This window comes from Aulonocara stuartgranti (assembly GCF_965226115.1).
Source record: "Aulonocara stuartgranti genome assembly, chromosome: 14".
NCBI classification, from domain to species: Eukaryota; Metazoa; Chordata; class Actinopteri; order Cichliformes; family Cichlidae; genus Aulonocara; species Aulonocara stuartgranti.
The window spans coordinates 30,956,826-30,972,927 of record NC_138950.1 but is presented as its reverse complement, the minus strand read 5'-3'; the positions used below and the strand labels follow the sequence as shown (position 1 = coordinate 30,972,927).

The 16,102-nt window shown below is 39.7% G+C and overlaps 1 protein-coding gene across 2 annotated transcripts in view; it reads right to left on the bottom strand.

Moving 5' to 3' along the window:
- Nucleotides 1-16,102, bottom strand: part of lsamp (limbic system associated membrane protein) — a 480,200-nt gene that overhangs the window by 221,023 nt on the left and 243,075 nt on the right. The window contains exon 2 of one of the 2 annotated variants that reach the window (XM_082503811.1): nucleotides 3,980-4,058. In XM_082503811.1, the coding sequence (XP_082359937.1) occupies nucleotides 3,980-4,058 (79 nt within the window). Of the gene's footprint in view, nucleotides 1-3,979; nucleotides 4,521-16,102 lie in introns of those variants that run through there. The other variant, XM_082503810.1, reaches the window with a different exon arrangement.

The following is a 16,102-nucleotide window of genomic DNA, read 5'->3' as shown; positions in this document are numbered from 1 at the left end:
ATTTCAAAAATAAAACTATGAAGACACTCAAAATAAATTTCCTGTGGTGGGAAACTATTTTGTGCAACTTTTTTGCATTTACAGTTTTGAGGGATAAGCCCCTTAAATTTTTCTAATTAGAAATATATGTTAAAAAACCAAAAACGATTTTAATTTTTTTTGTAGTTTATTGCACTTTTTTGCAATTTATGTAATTACTATGCACTTAATGCAGACATATTATTATAATTTGGGCTATAATGGTTGTATTGATGTATAGCAACTTGAAATACTCCCAAAAATGGCACTACAGCATGTAAAAATATAATATAAGCTCTGGTGGACTTGGTTCTATGGTAGGTCTTAAAGGGTTAACACCACTGTATACAGAGAGGAGAGCTGCATATTTAAATATATATCAAACGAAATAAACATTATGCAGTCAATTTGGCTAAAAGTGGAAGTTTTAATCATGCAAATTAAAAAAAAATTAATAATATTAAATAGAAATTGAAATAAAATAAAAAAAAACCTGCATTCACTATTTTTCAGAACTGTGAATCTGTTAGACTAACATCATGTTGTAGTTGTGTCACAGCCCGATTTGACCAACTCTGACTAAAATTAAAGGAAAATTTCTGGAAAAGAAGATCCTTTGAGGCGAAAGCACAAATACAGAACCATCGTCCCTGGAAGTAACAAGGAAGCACAATGAGTTGTTAACATGCAGATTTCTGACCCAGAGGAGCGCAATCACAGGCACTGCACTATCAGTGGTTTAATAAGCAATTGTCAATTATTAAGGCTTCGCCTGAGACTGAAACCTCTTCCTTAAGGCCGCTGCATAGAGAAGGACAAAAAAATAAATTAAAAAGTAAACTGTTGTGACACAGAGAAACTGCTTCAAGAAATGTGGTGAAACTTATCTTTTTCCTCTCCTCAGATTTATTTCTTGTGCTTTGCTAAGGATGAGAACAGTTTGATTTCACTTGTTGGCATCATCCTTGTAAAAACAGGCTAAGGCTAAGTCACCATGGAAGCAAGCGCTGAAATATGGGGTGCTTTTCAGCGACCTAAATCTTATAGGTTTGCAACATCACTGCTGGGATACAGGCTTGGATTTAATATGCTAGGACTTGTGTTCGTGTTTTCCAGAGGCAAATGTCACTTCAAGCAGTTGCAGATTTAAATAAAAAGACCTCCTTTAGAGCAAGAAGACAGCTTAGGGACAGATCTTTGAACAGCACACAGCGGCACAAGATCATTAAGATAGCAGCAAACTTAGGATGGAATTTTCTTGCTTCTGAGATAACCAAAGAAACTATGTTACAAAACCTCAGTATTCACATAGTTTGAATTAACAGATTTTAAGTCTACTGAACATCAGATGATTCTGATTTACTTCACACTACAACCGATGGTGTAAACATATTTATCTGAGCCATTGATATTCTTCAGATATAGACTTAAATGTGGTTAAGAGTGTAGATTATTCTTTTTATATAGTGCTGGAAAACAGACTGCTAAAATTTCTGCCTTGTGATATAGAAGCCATGCAAGTAAAAATCAATGTAGATTCTCTGCTGTTCTGTACAACACAGGTTGTTAGAGATATGTGTCAATATCTAGCCTACATTCACTTTTGATCCAGAATGAATGAGATTCTGTGAGCAAAGCACTGTGTCAGGCTCAGGCTAGAGTATATGCGCTTGTCACATCAAGTATTAGTTGGTCGGTAGGCTTAGGGTTATCTAATCCTAACCCTAGCCTAGCTACATATAACTTACTATTCAAATCTTGTAATAATAAATCAGTCAGCTATAACTCGACTGAGTGTCCACTGTGATTTCCAGTGCAGATTGTTGCTTTATGACTGTGGTATTGATAAAAATATAGAGCAGAGAGCTGATGCAATCCTTTATATTATTCTCATGACATCGATGAATCTGCAGCCTCGCGGAGCTTAAATAAACACTCGTGATGTAGTGTTTCACTGTGACTCACAACGGTGCTACAAATCTGAAAGTTTTGCGCATGAGGAGAAAGAGTTTAGTTTGCTTATTTACTCAGCATGACACACTTCTGCCCCTGGTAAAAATAAATTTCCTTTCTCATTTCAGTAGCGAGGCCCTGCTGCTGTGTGCTGTGTCACAGCGGCTGTTTGGCCACATACTGTTTCTCTACTCCTGCATCGCTCCTCTCGTGTCACGACTGCAGCCACAGGCTCAGCTAAAGGAGCGCAGGCCTTATTACGCCCCCGGGTCAACAATAACCCCTCAGCCTTCACAACCCCCCCCTTACGGAATCAGCAACACTGTGTAACACGACAAATTACTAGCCAACGGCCTCCCACGCCTGCTCAAACTTTGTACGTTTTAGCCTTAGTGGTCCTGCAACTACCTCCCACCAAACCCCCTCTCGATCCTATTTGTCAGGTGGAAACTGGGTGTGAAAAATGGTTGTGTTTTTCAGCAGAGCCACGGGGCTCTGAGCCACAGCTTATCGCTGTCTACCTTACGATAAATAAGACTGATCATCAGTCCCAACAAGATGCATTGCAAACATGAAATTAATTATGACACTCACTGAGCGATTACCACAGATTATTCAAACATCGTTTGGCAGATATAAAGGTGAAATAGTGGACTGGGGATACAGTTTTCCCAGAAAGTGGAATCTAATTCGGCAGGTGAGCGCAGAGCCTGCCACGTTACCTCACCTTTAAAGAATAGAGAGTGACTAGGGTGGGGGCAAATGGCTGATTACAGCAACGAGGCAGTCAACTGGATGTGGAAAGTGAAACAAATAGCTGTGACCCCCGCTGAGTTCAACAGTAACTGAGTCAGATGACTAACTTGATCAGCAGATACCTAAATGGATGGCACCTGTGCACCAGAAGGAATCCATTAAAGGGATTTATTCTTGGTGTGTGTGTGTGTGTTTGGGCATACAGCTTTTGTGTGTATGCAAGCTCAGGGCACATGTGAGGAAATGCGGAAATGTGTGTGCTTGCATTTTTTTTTTCTCTTATATGGGGCTGGGGAAGCGGTGTCCATGCCTGCAGGCTTTGTTGACCGGCTGTGCTAAAAGTCCAGCATATAACCGCAGTTTGTTCTCTCACAGCCTAGAGGCACTGTAAACCTACACAGGTTGTCATGTTTTTTATCATATGTGTTAAGCATTTTGAATTTGCATGTAATGAACACATGAAATATAAAGAAAATTGCCATTGCCACAGTCACTATGTGGTGAACTAATTGATTTGGAGTACATTTAAAGGATTGGGGAGAGTGGGTGAGAGGGGCTGCTGAGGAAAAGCCCTGTGCACAAAACATATGAATAAACAAATAAATAAACAAAACAATCCAAATCCTCTTTCTGCATTCATAGCCTGTCAAAAACGCATGGCTGTCATCACGTGTTCACCCAGACGTGCCGAGCAGTATCACAATAAGACAGTTGTCAGCTTCCATTGTTTACGAAGTGATTACATGGGATGTCTTAACATATGTGCTGAATAAATAAATAAATAAAAATGTAACAAGCAAAAAACCCGCGTAAAGAGAGAATCTTTAAATTTGCGGGGCCACAAACAATCTGCAATCAGTAATCAGTCTTTGTCGTTAACCCTCCCACCACCACGATTGCCACGGTCACGGTGACGCACTTTGCCTTTTATCAAGAGCATATTGATCTTAAGTTCATAAAGCGGTGTGACCACCGCCGCAGCGTCCTGTGTCACAAAGATTCTCACAAAGGTTGTGACACAAAAGTTAGAAACGCAAGCGGAGAACATGCAATCGCTCAACATTTCCGTCACTTCTCTGTACTGAACAAACGAGAAAAAAAGTTCGTAAAGAAACGACAACAACAAAAATAAATGAATGCATAAAACAAGCTGCAATCTTTCGCTCGGAGGATCCTGCTGCTGCTGCTCAGCATCCAGAGAGAGGCGGGGGTGTGGGGAAGCAGCAGAGGAAAGTTGGAAGCAGAGTCTTACCTTATAATCGCCGTGTCGCCCTGTCGGATAGTGATGTTGTCGGTGGCCCTCTGCATATCCACACTCCGGACGGGGAATCCTGTGGGGATAAGACAAAGCAGTCTGAAAAACGAAGCCTGTAACTGCCTCCAGCACGACTTGCGTCCGACTTGCATTTTTGAAAGCACAGGAGCGCGCGCGCGTTTCTGCAGTTATAAATCCAAGGGTGAAAAAGGGGGTAGGGGGAAACAGTCGTAGTTGTCCACACTTCTGGTAAACGCGGGAATGTTTTTAGGTCCAAAGCAGTTCGGAATGAATGGGTGACACGAGGTTCCGAAAATACTTTTTTGGAGGGGGAGGGGGGGCCAAAATCCTCCTTCTGCACTCCAGTGACGCACAAAGCTCTCCGCGTAAAGACACGGCACAGCGACGATGGAGAGAGGCAAGCTTCTGTTTAGAGTCTGGGAGAATCACCCCCCACCACCACCCCCTACCTCTCTCTCTCTCTCTCTCTCTCTCTCTCTCAGATTATCCAGCCGTCTGACTCCGATGCTCCCCTTATTGGTTGTCAGGACAACAGCACCACCTGAGGTCCCTTTCGGTGAGACACAACCGAACGAGGACCGAGGAACACCGTGGAATAAGTTTATTTTTGTTTTTATTTTTAGAGAATAAAAAAAAACAAAAATATTCAACAGAAGAAAAGAATCGAGTTGTGTATCTGAATATCCATGAAGGCTATTACGCGTCTTGAATATCAGAACAGGTTTTGGACACAAACAGAGAAAAAAATATAATAAAAACAACCCAAACTTCAAGTTTTAAATAGGTCTAGAAAACTTTCCTTCCTTGAGGTGAAACCATGCAGAAAGACGCTTTCCCTCTGAGGATCACTTCAGTACCATTACTCTTCAAACAAGCTCATTTATCTACAGCAGGTATCCACTCATTTACACCATTAGCTCCCATAGCATTTCCATGCCTAGCAGATTTGCAGTGGACCATGAGATCTCCAGTGGATACTTTTTGTACCTAATTATGATTTAGGTGGAGAGCCTGTTGTTTGCATTATACAATTCCATTTAACATGTTCCATTAAATGTTAGACATGAAATTAAACCAAAGGATATTTTTGGAAGCATTCTCTATATATAATAGAAAAAAAAATTATACTTATTTTTACCATTTTGAGGATGATACGGAGCCGTGAATAGCTTAACCAGACATAATCACCTCTTGTCAAGATTAGCATTGACTGTTGTGATGCCATAGCTTGATAAGTAATTACATCCACTTTCAGCATAAGCAAGGACACAAGTTTGTGAGGTGCACGCCTCGCAATTATGCAGACATGTGAATGCAGCATGAGCTTGTAATTTCACCACTTGCCAATCAAACGCTGGCTTAATAGGCCCTGATCTAATGCTCAGTTGACGATGTGCTTAATGAAGTGCAGTGTAACAATTTAGGCAGTGCATTTAGCATTATTTGATTCTGCAAATACATTAATACTAATGCGAATCATTGTCATTCGCTACATAGTGCACTCCCATTTTTTTTATTTTTTTTTTGCCTCTGGGGGTATGCAGTTAATAATTCAGAATCACACTTTAATTCTTTAATTGTAGTGCTCTAAACTAGTCACACTGATACAAGCACAGCACTTGCTGAGGTCATGACCTGAATAGAATAGAATAGAATAGAATAATTACATATGTTCTTAACATTGCAATTACTCCAGCTAGCTTAAAAACACAATCAGACACAATCAGTTGCCTGTTTTACAGCAGCCTCTCGAAGCATCTTTACCCTCCTTTTTTAATGCAGACTTTTTGGATGCATTAGAAAAATTGAAGAGCACATGAGAGTAAAACTGATAAGGACCACTGGGGTAATTTATGTCAGTAAATGTATGGAGGTGCTTATGTTAGTGCATTAGTTGAGAAGTGTTAAACTGTTTACAACGAGGGACGCTTGAAAAGCTGCTCCCTACTTGGTGCTTAATAAATAGTGCTTGTTACAGTTTTCCTCATCTTCTAGAGGTTTAAGCTATCTTGGTGATTTCACTTTATGAAAGAGCATATGCATTAAGACCACTTTAAAAGGTTTACTGGGTTCACAAGAGGAGAGAAGAGGGTCTCTGTGAAATACAGATTTATGTAGGGATGACTCCTACATGCCTTTTTGCTTTATTTATAGTTATAAATTCTCAAAAGTGCGCTGGTGATCCAAGAGACTTTATATGTGTAATAAGTTGAATTCTTGCTTTTATGGCAGCGAGATGGCAGAGTGGAGGCCAACAAAACAGTTGCTTTAACCGGGTCTTATCAGAAGTCCACTGAAGCCTGGAGGCCTTCCCTGTACTAAAGGCTCACAGACACTCACACAGAGACAAACTGAATGCAGGGAAACACAGCAGTTATTATTGTGTTGGTGCTATGCTGGTGTTGGAGTTTGAATAGCAGACGTGGTCATGGATTCTCCTTTTGTGCACGCAAAATAAACTGTACATAACATATTGTACGTTATCCAGAATATGACATGTAGAACAATGTGATGCATTGTTTGCTGTTTACATTACAAAATAAAATAAGATCCCCTCAGTCTGCAGACAGCTGGGAGCCAAAAGGACACAACAGAAGAGGCAAAAGTCCTTTTTATTTGCTAGTTCATGCTGGCATACATTCTACACAGCTGGGGTCAGAAGTTTACATAAACCATTCATGGATGAATGTCATTATAATTTTGGGCTTTTCATGATTTCTTTCAACTGTTCTTTTTCCAGAGTGGGATGTTTGTACATTATACATACTGCATACAGTTTTCTCTAATCCACACAAGTTCAAAAGTATACATACAGGTTCAAATATTTACATATACCTTCACTAGTATTTGGCACTATATTTAAATGTGCCTTAGAAACTTTTGTTAGCCAAGCTTATAGCAGAATCCTGGCTGGATATTTGACTCTTCTTGGCAGAAAATGGTACAGTTAATTCAAATTAATTGGTTTCTGGCACATAGATGGCTATTAAACATAGTCCACAAATTTTCAATAAGGTTAAAGTCGGGGCTTTGGGAAGTTAAATCCAGAAGATTAATGGGCCATTTCTAAACAAGTGCAGAAAAAGTTGAATGTTATTCAAATGTGTCACCACTTTATCAAAATCTGGAAGAAACCCCAAACTGTCAGCTTCAGATGAGAGGAAATTGGTTAGGATGTTTAACAACAACCCAGCATCCTCCAGCATTCAAGACTAAAATGAACTGGGAGCTGCTTGAACACTGGTGTCACTGTCCACAGTGAAGTGAGGTTTACTTCACCAGGGTCCGCGAGGGTACCAAGAAAAGAGCCACTGCTCCAAAATCAGCTCTTTTAAGTTAGTCCACATGGAAGAGTCAAATGCCTTCTGGAGAAAAGTCAGACAAGACAAAGATTGAGTCCTTGGTGGTCGACACAGCTGAGTGTTCCAACAGGACAAATTATCACAAACACAAATCTAAACTGGTTTTGGAATCGATAAAGCAGGCTAACATTAAGCTTTGGAAGACTACAAGATTTGTGAATGCTATCAATTCTGCCAAGGAGAATGCTCAAATATCCAGCCAGAATTATTCCAGGAGCTTGTTAGTGGCTACCAAACCATCTGGTCGAGGTCCAACACTGCTAAGGGACTGTTATGGCCCTTAGCAGGGCCTCCCTTGATTGTGTCCCTGTAGGGTGTGTCCTGCCAGGTCTCCTGCCTTAGGTGCCACCCTATTTGTACAGCTGACCCAGAGACCTATATCTCTATATCAATTCTGTATCTATTTTATATCTCTATAGGAGAAATGTCTTAATATTTAGAATACATTGTCCCCCTCCAATAAAAGCATGAAAGAAGCAGGGGAGTTACTAAGAAAAAAACAAACACTATGCACAATAACAATGCCTCACACACAGATGAGTTGTTTTCTTCAACAATAGGTCTTTTTCCCTCCCAAAGATATGAATATGAATTATGAGTTCATACAACCACAGAATGTTTTGTGGTAAATATAATTAAGCCTGCAACACAAAAACGCGCACATACAGTGTTTTGATATCAACAAAAAAGCTGCACATCCTCTCATGTTTTCCTCTGGCTGTGTGTATGCAAGCAGCCTGATAGGAATGGAGGAGAGAGAAAGAAAAAGGAAATTGTTTCCCAAAAATGTCTGAAAAACAATATAGCTGGAAGCCAGTTTTGGATTCTTTTTTTTAACTTTAGATGTGCTGTTGCCTGGGTCTGTTTTCAGTCAGGCTCAATAACATAGTTGAGGCATGCATGAATGTGCAGAAAGCTTTGGACATGAACAGAAATCTTTTTGTTAAAGTTAACACTTTTAGTGAGCAGGTAAGAAACAAAAAAGTAGCCCGATATCAGGGAAACTTGTCACACACTGACTCTCAAATCTGGAAGACAAAAACATCATAGAGCCAAGAACCTGGCTGCGTTATATTCTTGTAGATTTTGAATCGTCTTTGCTTTGATTTTCTTTTTCTTTTTTGTTTTAGCTCTTTTCGTTTTTAGTTAAATTTACTTCCATAATAAATGTATGCACAAAGTACTAAAATTTGCATCAAAATTTACCAGATTGCTCAAATGAACCCATACTGATGCTTTCTTTAAAATAGGAATTTGACACAGGGGATGAAACTGTGTTTTCTGCAAATCAATATATAACAATTTCTATCATCTTAAAACACTGCGCTCCTACAACACGGCACCCAAGAGAAGTATTCAGTACAATGGAAGCGCTAATGCGTGGTACAGTGAGGGGAAATACATAGTAATTGGTATTTTCTGTTATAAGTGGCAGAGCCTGTGCCTGATAAATGATCAAACAATGGCAGCATAAGGGGATCTAACTTCTTTGAGGGGAAAGCAACATACAGTATGATCTATCATTCAACTCTGTATTTCAGCTTAAAAAAGTGGCAGCAAGAAAACATTCTAGGAAGTGATGTTATTGAAATATAACAGTTACTAATGTAACTACATATCATGGGTCTACTTAATCATAATCACACTGAAACCCAGAAAATGTTTGTAAGCACCCTGGCATTTGTATTTTTTTTTTTAACACAAGATCTGCATCACAGGGCAGGGACTGTAGAATGATTTTCATAATGCACATTATGAAGTGCTTTAAGCACTCCTCCCCATTTCATTGAGTCATAATGATTCAGTCAGAGCGACCCAGCTTTGATCAAAAGAGCTGAAAACAGAAGGGATAAACATGTAGTACAGTGTAGATGTATAATTCTGATTTAAGAACAGAGAAACAGCTTTTAATACTGAGTTTGTCTGTGTTTGTATGTGTCACTCTTATGACAGCTGATTCAACGTTTCCAAGAAAAAAACTGAACTTAAGTCAGTAAGTAGTTTGCTCCGTTATACTCAGTTCTTTATTTTTTATTGTAAAGGCGAAACTTAGACTAGACATCCTGAGTTTGAATCCACCGTCTAGTCTGGATCTTTCTGTAGGAAGTTTGTATGTTCTCTATGTGTAGGTAGTGAGGTTAGCTTAACTGGTGATTCTAAACTGTCCGTAGGTGTGAATGTGAGTGTGTACCCACCCTTTTGCCCTATGCTAGTTGGGCTAGACTCTAACTCCCATGTGACCCTGAACTGACGACTGAGCAAAAGACAATGAATGGATGGGTACACCAGTTACAAAAAGTCACAGTTAGACTTTCACAGGAGTAAAATGTCATGACAGAAACAAATAATTACACCAAGATAAGATCAATACTGTACACTTTTTAGAAAGGACAAGCTAGAATCGTTTTTTCTTGTTCAAACTGCTAATAATTTAAAGGTAATGATTGCATACGTGAGTTAAAATGAATTTTGCCATCAGCTTCACTTGAGCAACAGGAAACACATCCTGCATATTTATCTTCACTATTAAATGCTTCATTTTGCCACACAAACTCAGTCCTAAGCAGTTAAGATTCAACAAAGTGTTGTATTACAGGTGGAGTTGTGCCTTTTGTTCTTGTTCTTAAAACCATTCTATAACATTATGTAGGGTTCACCACTATTACTACTCTTGCTTCTTCTGACATCCCATTCTCACAGAGCCTTGTGTCAGGTAATAGAAGAGGCTATGTTTCGGTGCCTTGTATGGAACAGGAATATAGTAAGAGAACCTTTCTTCATTATCCACGTGAGTATTTAAAAACCCGCAGTTTGTCCTTTTAAATGAAGCAACTGTGAAACAGTTCAGTGGTTCTGGAGGAATTTTGTCAAGCTAGTGAAAAGAACTTTGATATTAAAATGAGTAGTGCTGTAACAGGCTTGGAGTTGTTTTGTTTTTTTTTCTTATCTTTTTTAAGTATGGGAATGTTAACAATATAGAGAAGGGTTTAGAGTAAAGACACTGTCAAGTTACATTAGGGGAAGTCTGTGCTTTTGAAGCATGACCTATATTAAAAACCACAAGCCAGAACACTTCAGCCTCAGCTCCTTTGACTATTCTTTTTTTAGTCTACATTTCACATCGCCCACCATTCGGAAGGTGTATTGCTGAAACACTACTGTACCCTTCTCTTTTTGTTTAGTGCATCTTGGGAAAAAAGTCACAAAACTTAGGAGGACACAGTTTGTGCAAAAATATGGCATTTCACAAGGACTGTTAAACTGCTGTTACACTGTCAAATATCCCACTGAGTGCAAAAAGCAGTCTCCTCAGCTAATAGTGCCCACAGATGGAAGCCACAGTGGGATGACACAAACTGGAGGAGAAGTTGTTACTGGCACGCTCTAATTGTGCACGAGCGTCCAAAAGAAGTTGCAACTGCTCCTGCAAGTAACTGTGCATAATGTGGGATAATGAGCGATGAGGCTGTGCAAAAGCTGTAACATCCCTGGGTTGCCAATAAACACACGTGGCTGCATTCAAAGCCAAATGTTTGGCTTAATTTTGGCCTTGAAACTAATGCTGTTGTTGGTGGGAACATGCAGGATTTTGCAGGATTTGATTTCAACAAATGCACCAGTGGGGTTAACAGGAAACTTCACAGCAACAAAAGAAAAGTGGAGCAAACCTTTCCACCTCAGTCATTAATGTCCGAGACCGCAGCGTGACTCTCCACCTCAATTTTTCCAGTCAGCTTCTTTGACTGAGTGAGTTTTTTGGGTGTTTCATGTTTAAATGCTGTGCATTACTGTGGAACAAACCCCCACTTACGGGTGTATCGTATTCCAAAACATTCTCCATCTTTAGTCCCCCAATCAATACTGGCTTATGAAGCCCAAACACCCCACCGCTTTTAACAAGAGAGCAGGATCTATAATGGGATTCTGATTCTTCACCCACCTTCATTGTGCACTATCTAACCTCTGTGTGAAAACAAATGACAGTCGGCTCCATTGTGAGCCAAAGTCTCCCCTCCAATCTCTCTTTTTTTGTTGTTTCTTAAGCAAAATGCACTCTGTGTCAGTCTAGACTAGGCTGCACTGGGAACACATGCTCCCCAGCAGAAATGTACTCCAGGTGTGTGTAAGGGACACAACGACTAAGATTCCTGATAAAAACAAAACAAGTTTCTTCTCTTCATAAGAAAGAGTGTATGCATAATTCACCCTGGCATTCCGATCAAAACCAGACTCTTGGCAACAAAATGCATGATATGCTGGAAAAGCAATACCCAGAAACATACTCAGCAATATGCTGTATCTCACACACACTCTGACACACAAATGCAGCACAACGCACCCTGGCATGAAGCCTCTTGCTCTCCATCCCTGTATCTCTGTGTCAGCAGAAATACAAAATAAGGCAAAACTTTGCCAAAAAGCTTGCTGTATTGTGGACGACATGCTAAAAAAAGGAGGTCTAAGTTGGAAAATTACACTTCAAAGACTTTAGCATATATTTTTTGCATTCATTTAACACAACTGTTAAATATACTAAAAGCACCCACTTTCCCGTACAATATCTAATAAAATAGTGACTGAACCTTTATTCAGCAACATAAGGTTATACTGTGTATGTAACGCCTGCTTTGGCAAGATTACCATCTGAGTTTTGCATTACCAAAAGGTACCTGCCTACAATGGCATAGGGCCTGCTTGCAAAGATTGCCAGAACCTCTTTACATAACACAAAACACACTTCAAAGAACACATCACGCATCAGAACATATCCCAAAAGCCTGGTTAAAAGCCAAAAATGTAACCTTGACAAAGATTCATCTGGCATGTGTGTTGTTATGCGAGTGAGCAGATGTTGAGCAGCAGCAGCTGTAATGCTGTTTTCTATGGGAATTAAAAGTGGATGGCTAGCTAATGAAGGGCGTTTTCTTTGATAAAGTTTGCAGACATTACACTGGCGCATCACCTAGGAGTTTCCTATGATATGAACGTGTGAATTGAAGAGTAACCAGTTTCAGCGTATAATTATAATGTAATATCAATAAAAATTTGGAGAGTGCAAGCTAAAACTTTACCATGCATACCAAACAGTATGAGAGCGATTATAAAGGATGATGTGATGCCAAATTAACTGTTAGCAATAAAAACTAAAATTTGCATTTATTACACATATAACAAAACATTAAAAAGCATTAAAAGTCTTCCCCTTTAAAGTTCAGTATGTTGCTGTGTTTCTATATATATATTCCATTAAATATAGGAAACCGCCGCCCTCTGTTTTTATTCAACTTTAATGGCATCTATAACTTTTTCATAACGGAGTTTTGGATATTCTCCTTCTGCTTGAATGCTGTTGAATTTCAGGGTTTTTTTTGAGTGAGTGTATTTTCTTTGCATTATATCACAATCAAAAATGTATTTCAGTTATTTATTAGGTTTTCCTTTTCGCTTCAGACTTCTCAGCAATATGTGCTTTGCCAAATGCTGTTATACTCCCAAGGTACACTTCACACACTTCATGGTGCCTCACAAACAGAAAAGTAGCTAAAACCACAGATATTTTTTCTATAACAATGTAATTTTCCTCCTGTGGATTATAATTTTTTTGTCATGCAGGCTTTTTGTGCAAAAAAAAAGTGAACTGAGTGCAAATATGACCTGAACCAAAAGTATAAAGTGCACATATTCCCAACCAGCACTATTGTTCCGAGTTATATTATGCAGCATGGTGCTGCTTGCATTGTTTCTGGCTCATTCGCACTGAGCAATCGCTTCTGACTTTGAGCTGGTTCATTTCATTCAAAGCTCCAATACAAAGTGTGCTGGTCAGCAAAATCTCAGGTTAAAAAATTCAAAGTTAAGGCTGAGTCCTACATAAACATGCAGTGGATGTGAACCAAAGCACATTTGCATTATTAGAATTCTTGAAATATACCCCGTGGTTTGTTTCAGCAACTATCTCAGACTATTTTTGTGTCATCCCTCCTCTCTTCCAATTCCACATCTGTGCATCAAGTTTGACCTCAGCTTTCAGTACATTATCCATCTCATCTACTGGAGGTGATCACACACACACACACACACACACATAGACGTGCACACATGCGCATACACACAGCATCTCTTCAATCTTCTTGCAAAAGAATTGGTCTGAGTTGGCCCCTGAGGGTCATCCCTTCTCTCACTATTTAGTTCTATTAGCGAGTTCAGGCACACAGAGAGACCTTGCTGGAGAGAATTGGTTTAGCTGCAGATGTAATGTTCAAGGTGAAAGCCTACCGGGTAACAAGATGAATTCTTAGCAGACCTGCGAGGATGTCCACTTTGATGGATCGAATAGGCTTGTCCTTGCAAACACAAAGCAACTCTATGAGTGTGGAACCATCCTGCAACTACGCTTCTCTCGTGATGTTGTTTCTTTATACATTTCATCCTCTCAGTTATGGGAAGCATTTAAAAAAAAGATGGCTGACTAATTGTGACTTTCTAAGTTTGCACTGTTCCACACACCAATTGTCTTTCAGCACTATCTACACGAATTAAATTCACTGGTGTTAAATTGCCACATTTAGATAAAGTTGTTTTTAATTGAATTTTTTAAACTGTAGGGAAATGCCAGACATCATGACAGAAAGCTAGTTTGACTTATTAAGTTCTCGTGATATTGAAGTTCCATCCGTTAAACCAAAACCTTTTTCGTTTTTAAAAAAATATAATTCATTTCATTGTTCAGTGTTTCCAAAGAATTAATACAGGACAGAGATATCGGTCCATATTCCACAGAGGTAACTCTTTGTTTGACAAGCCTGTAAGTTTGTCTACATTCATTTTAATAAAACATTACTTAACAAACTAAAACAAAGACCTGGTGGTAGCCACACAGATACAGTGGGGCAAAAAAGTATTTAGTCAGCCACCGATTGTGCAAGTTCCCCCACTTAAAATGATGACAGAGGTCAGTAATTTGCACCAGAGGTACACTTCAACTGTGAGAGACAGAATGTGAAAAAAAATCCATGAATTCACATGGTAGGATTTGTAAAGAATTTAATCGTAAATTAGGGTGGAAAATAAGTATTTGGTCACCTCAAACAAGGAAAATCTCTGGCTCTCACAGACCTGTAACGTCTTCTGTAAGAAGCTTTTCTGTCCCCCACTCGTTACCTGTATGAATGGCACCTGTTTGAACTCATCATCTGTATAAAAGACACCTGTCCACAGCCTCAAACAGTCAGACTCCAAACTCCGCCATGGCCAAGACCAAAGAGCTTTCGAAGGACACCAGGAAAAGTATTGTAGACCTGCACCAGACTGGGAAGAGTGAATCTACAATAGGCAAGCAGCTTGGTGTGAAAAAATCAACTGTGGGAGCAATCATCAGAAAATGGAAGACATACAAGACCACTGATAATCTCCCTCGATCTGGGGCTCCACGCAAGATCTCATCCCGTGGGGTCAAAATGATCATGAGAACGGTGAGCAAAGATCCCAGAACCACACGGGGGGACCTGGTGAATGACCTGCAGAGAGCTGGGACCAAAGTAACAAAGGTCACCATCAGTAACACACTACAACGGCAGGGAATCAAATCCCGCAGTGCCAGACGTGTTCCACTGCTGAAGCCAGTGCATGTCCAGGCCCGTCTGAAGTTTGCCAGAGAGCACATGGATGATACAGCAGAGGATTGGGAGAATGTCATGTGGTCAGATGAAACCAAAGTAGAACTTTTTGGTATAAACTCAACTCGTCGTGTTTGGAGGAAGAAGAATACCGAGTTGCATCCCAAGAACACCATACCTACTGTGAAGCATGGGGGTGGAAACATCATGCTATGGGGCTGTTTTTCTCCCAAGGGGACAGGACGACTGATCCGTGTTAAGGACAGAATGAATGGGGCCATGTATCGTGAGATCTTGAGCCAAAACCTCCTTCCATCAGTGAGAACTTTGAAGATGAAACGAGGCTGGGTCTTCCAACATGACAATGATCCAAAACACACCGCCCGGGCAACAAAGGAGTGGCTCCGTAAGAAGCATTTGAAAGTCCTGGAGTGGCCTAGCCAGTCTCCAGACCTCAACCCCATAGAAAATCTGTGGCGGGAGTTGAAAGTCTGCATGGAGGAATGGGCCAAAATACCAGCTACTGTGTGTGCAAACCTGGTAAAGACCTATAGTAAACGTTTGACCTCTGTTATTGCCAACAAAGGTTATGTTACAAAGTATTGAGTTGTATTTTTGTTATTGACCAAATACTTATTTTCCACCCTGATTTACGAATAAATTCTTTACAAATCCTACCATGTGGATTCATGGATTTTTTTTTCACATTCTGTCTCTCACAGTTGAAGTGTACCTCTGGTGCAAATTACTGACCTCTGTCATCATTTTAGGTGGGGGAACTTGCAGAATCGGTGGCTGACTAAATACTTTTTTGCCCCACTGTATATTGTGCAAAACACTTTTTCAGTTCATCCACAGTGAAGGTCGGGCATGTAGTGGAAAGGTTAAAGTATATATCCATACTTAGAAATTACTTAGAAATGACAAAACAATTCAAAAGTTCTCTCTATTGGCTGTCAGTGTCTTATCTGAATGATAAGACACTGACTTGTAAAATGTTAGTGTCCATGAATTTGTTGAAAACTTAGCATCTATAGAAAAATAATTGTGAAAAATAAAAGTGACTTATGAACAAAGGTTCAGAATCCATCCGTCCAATGTTTATGGTTTATCCAGTTTAA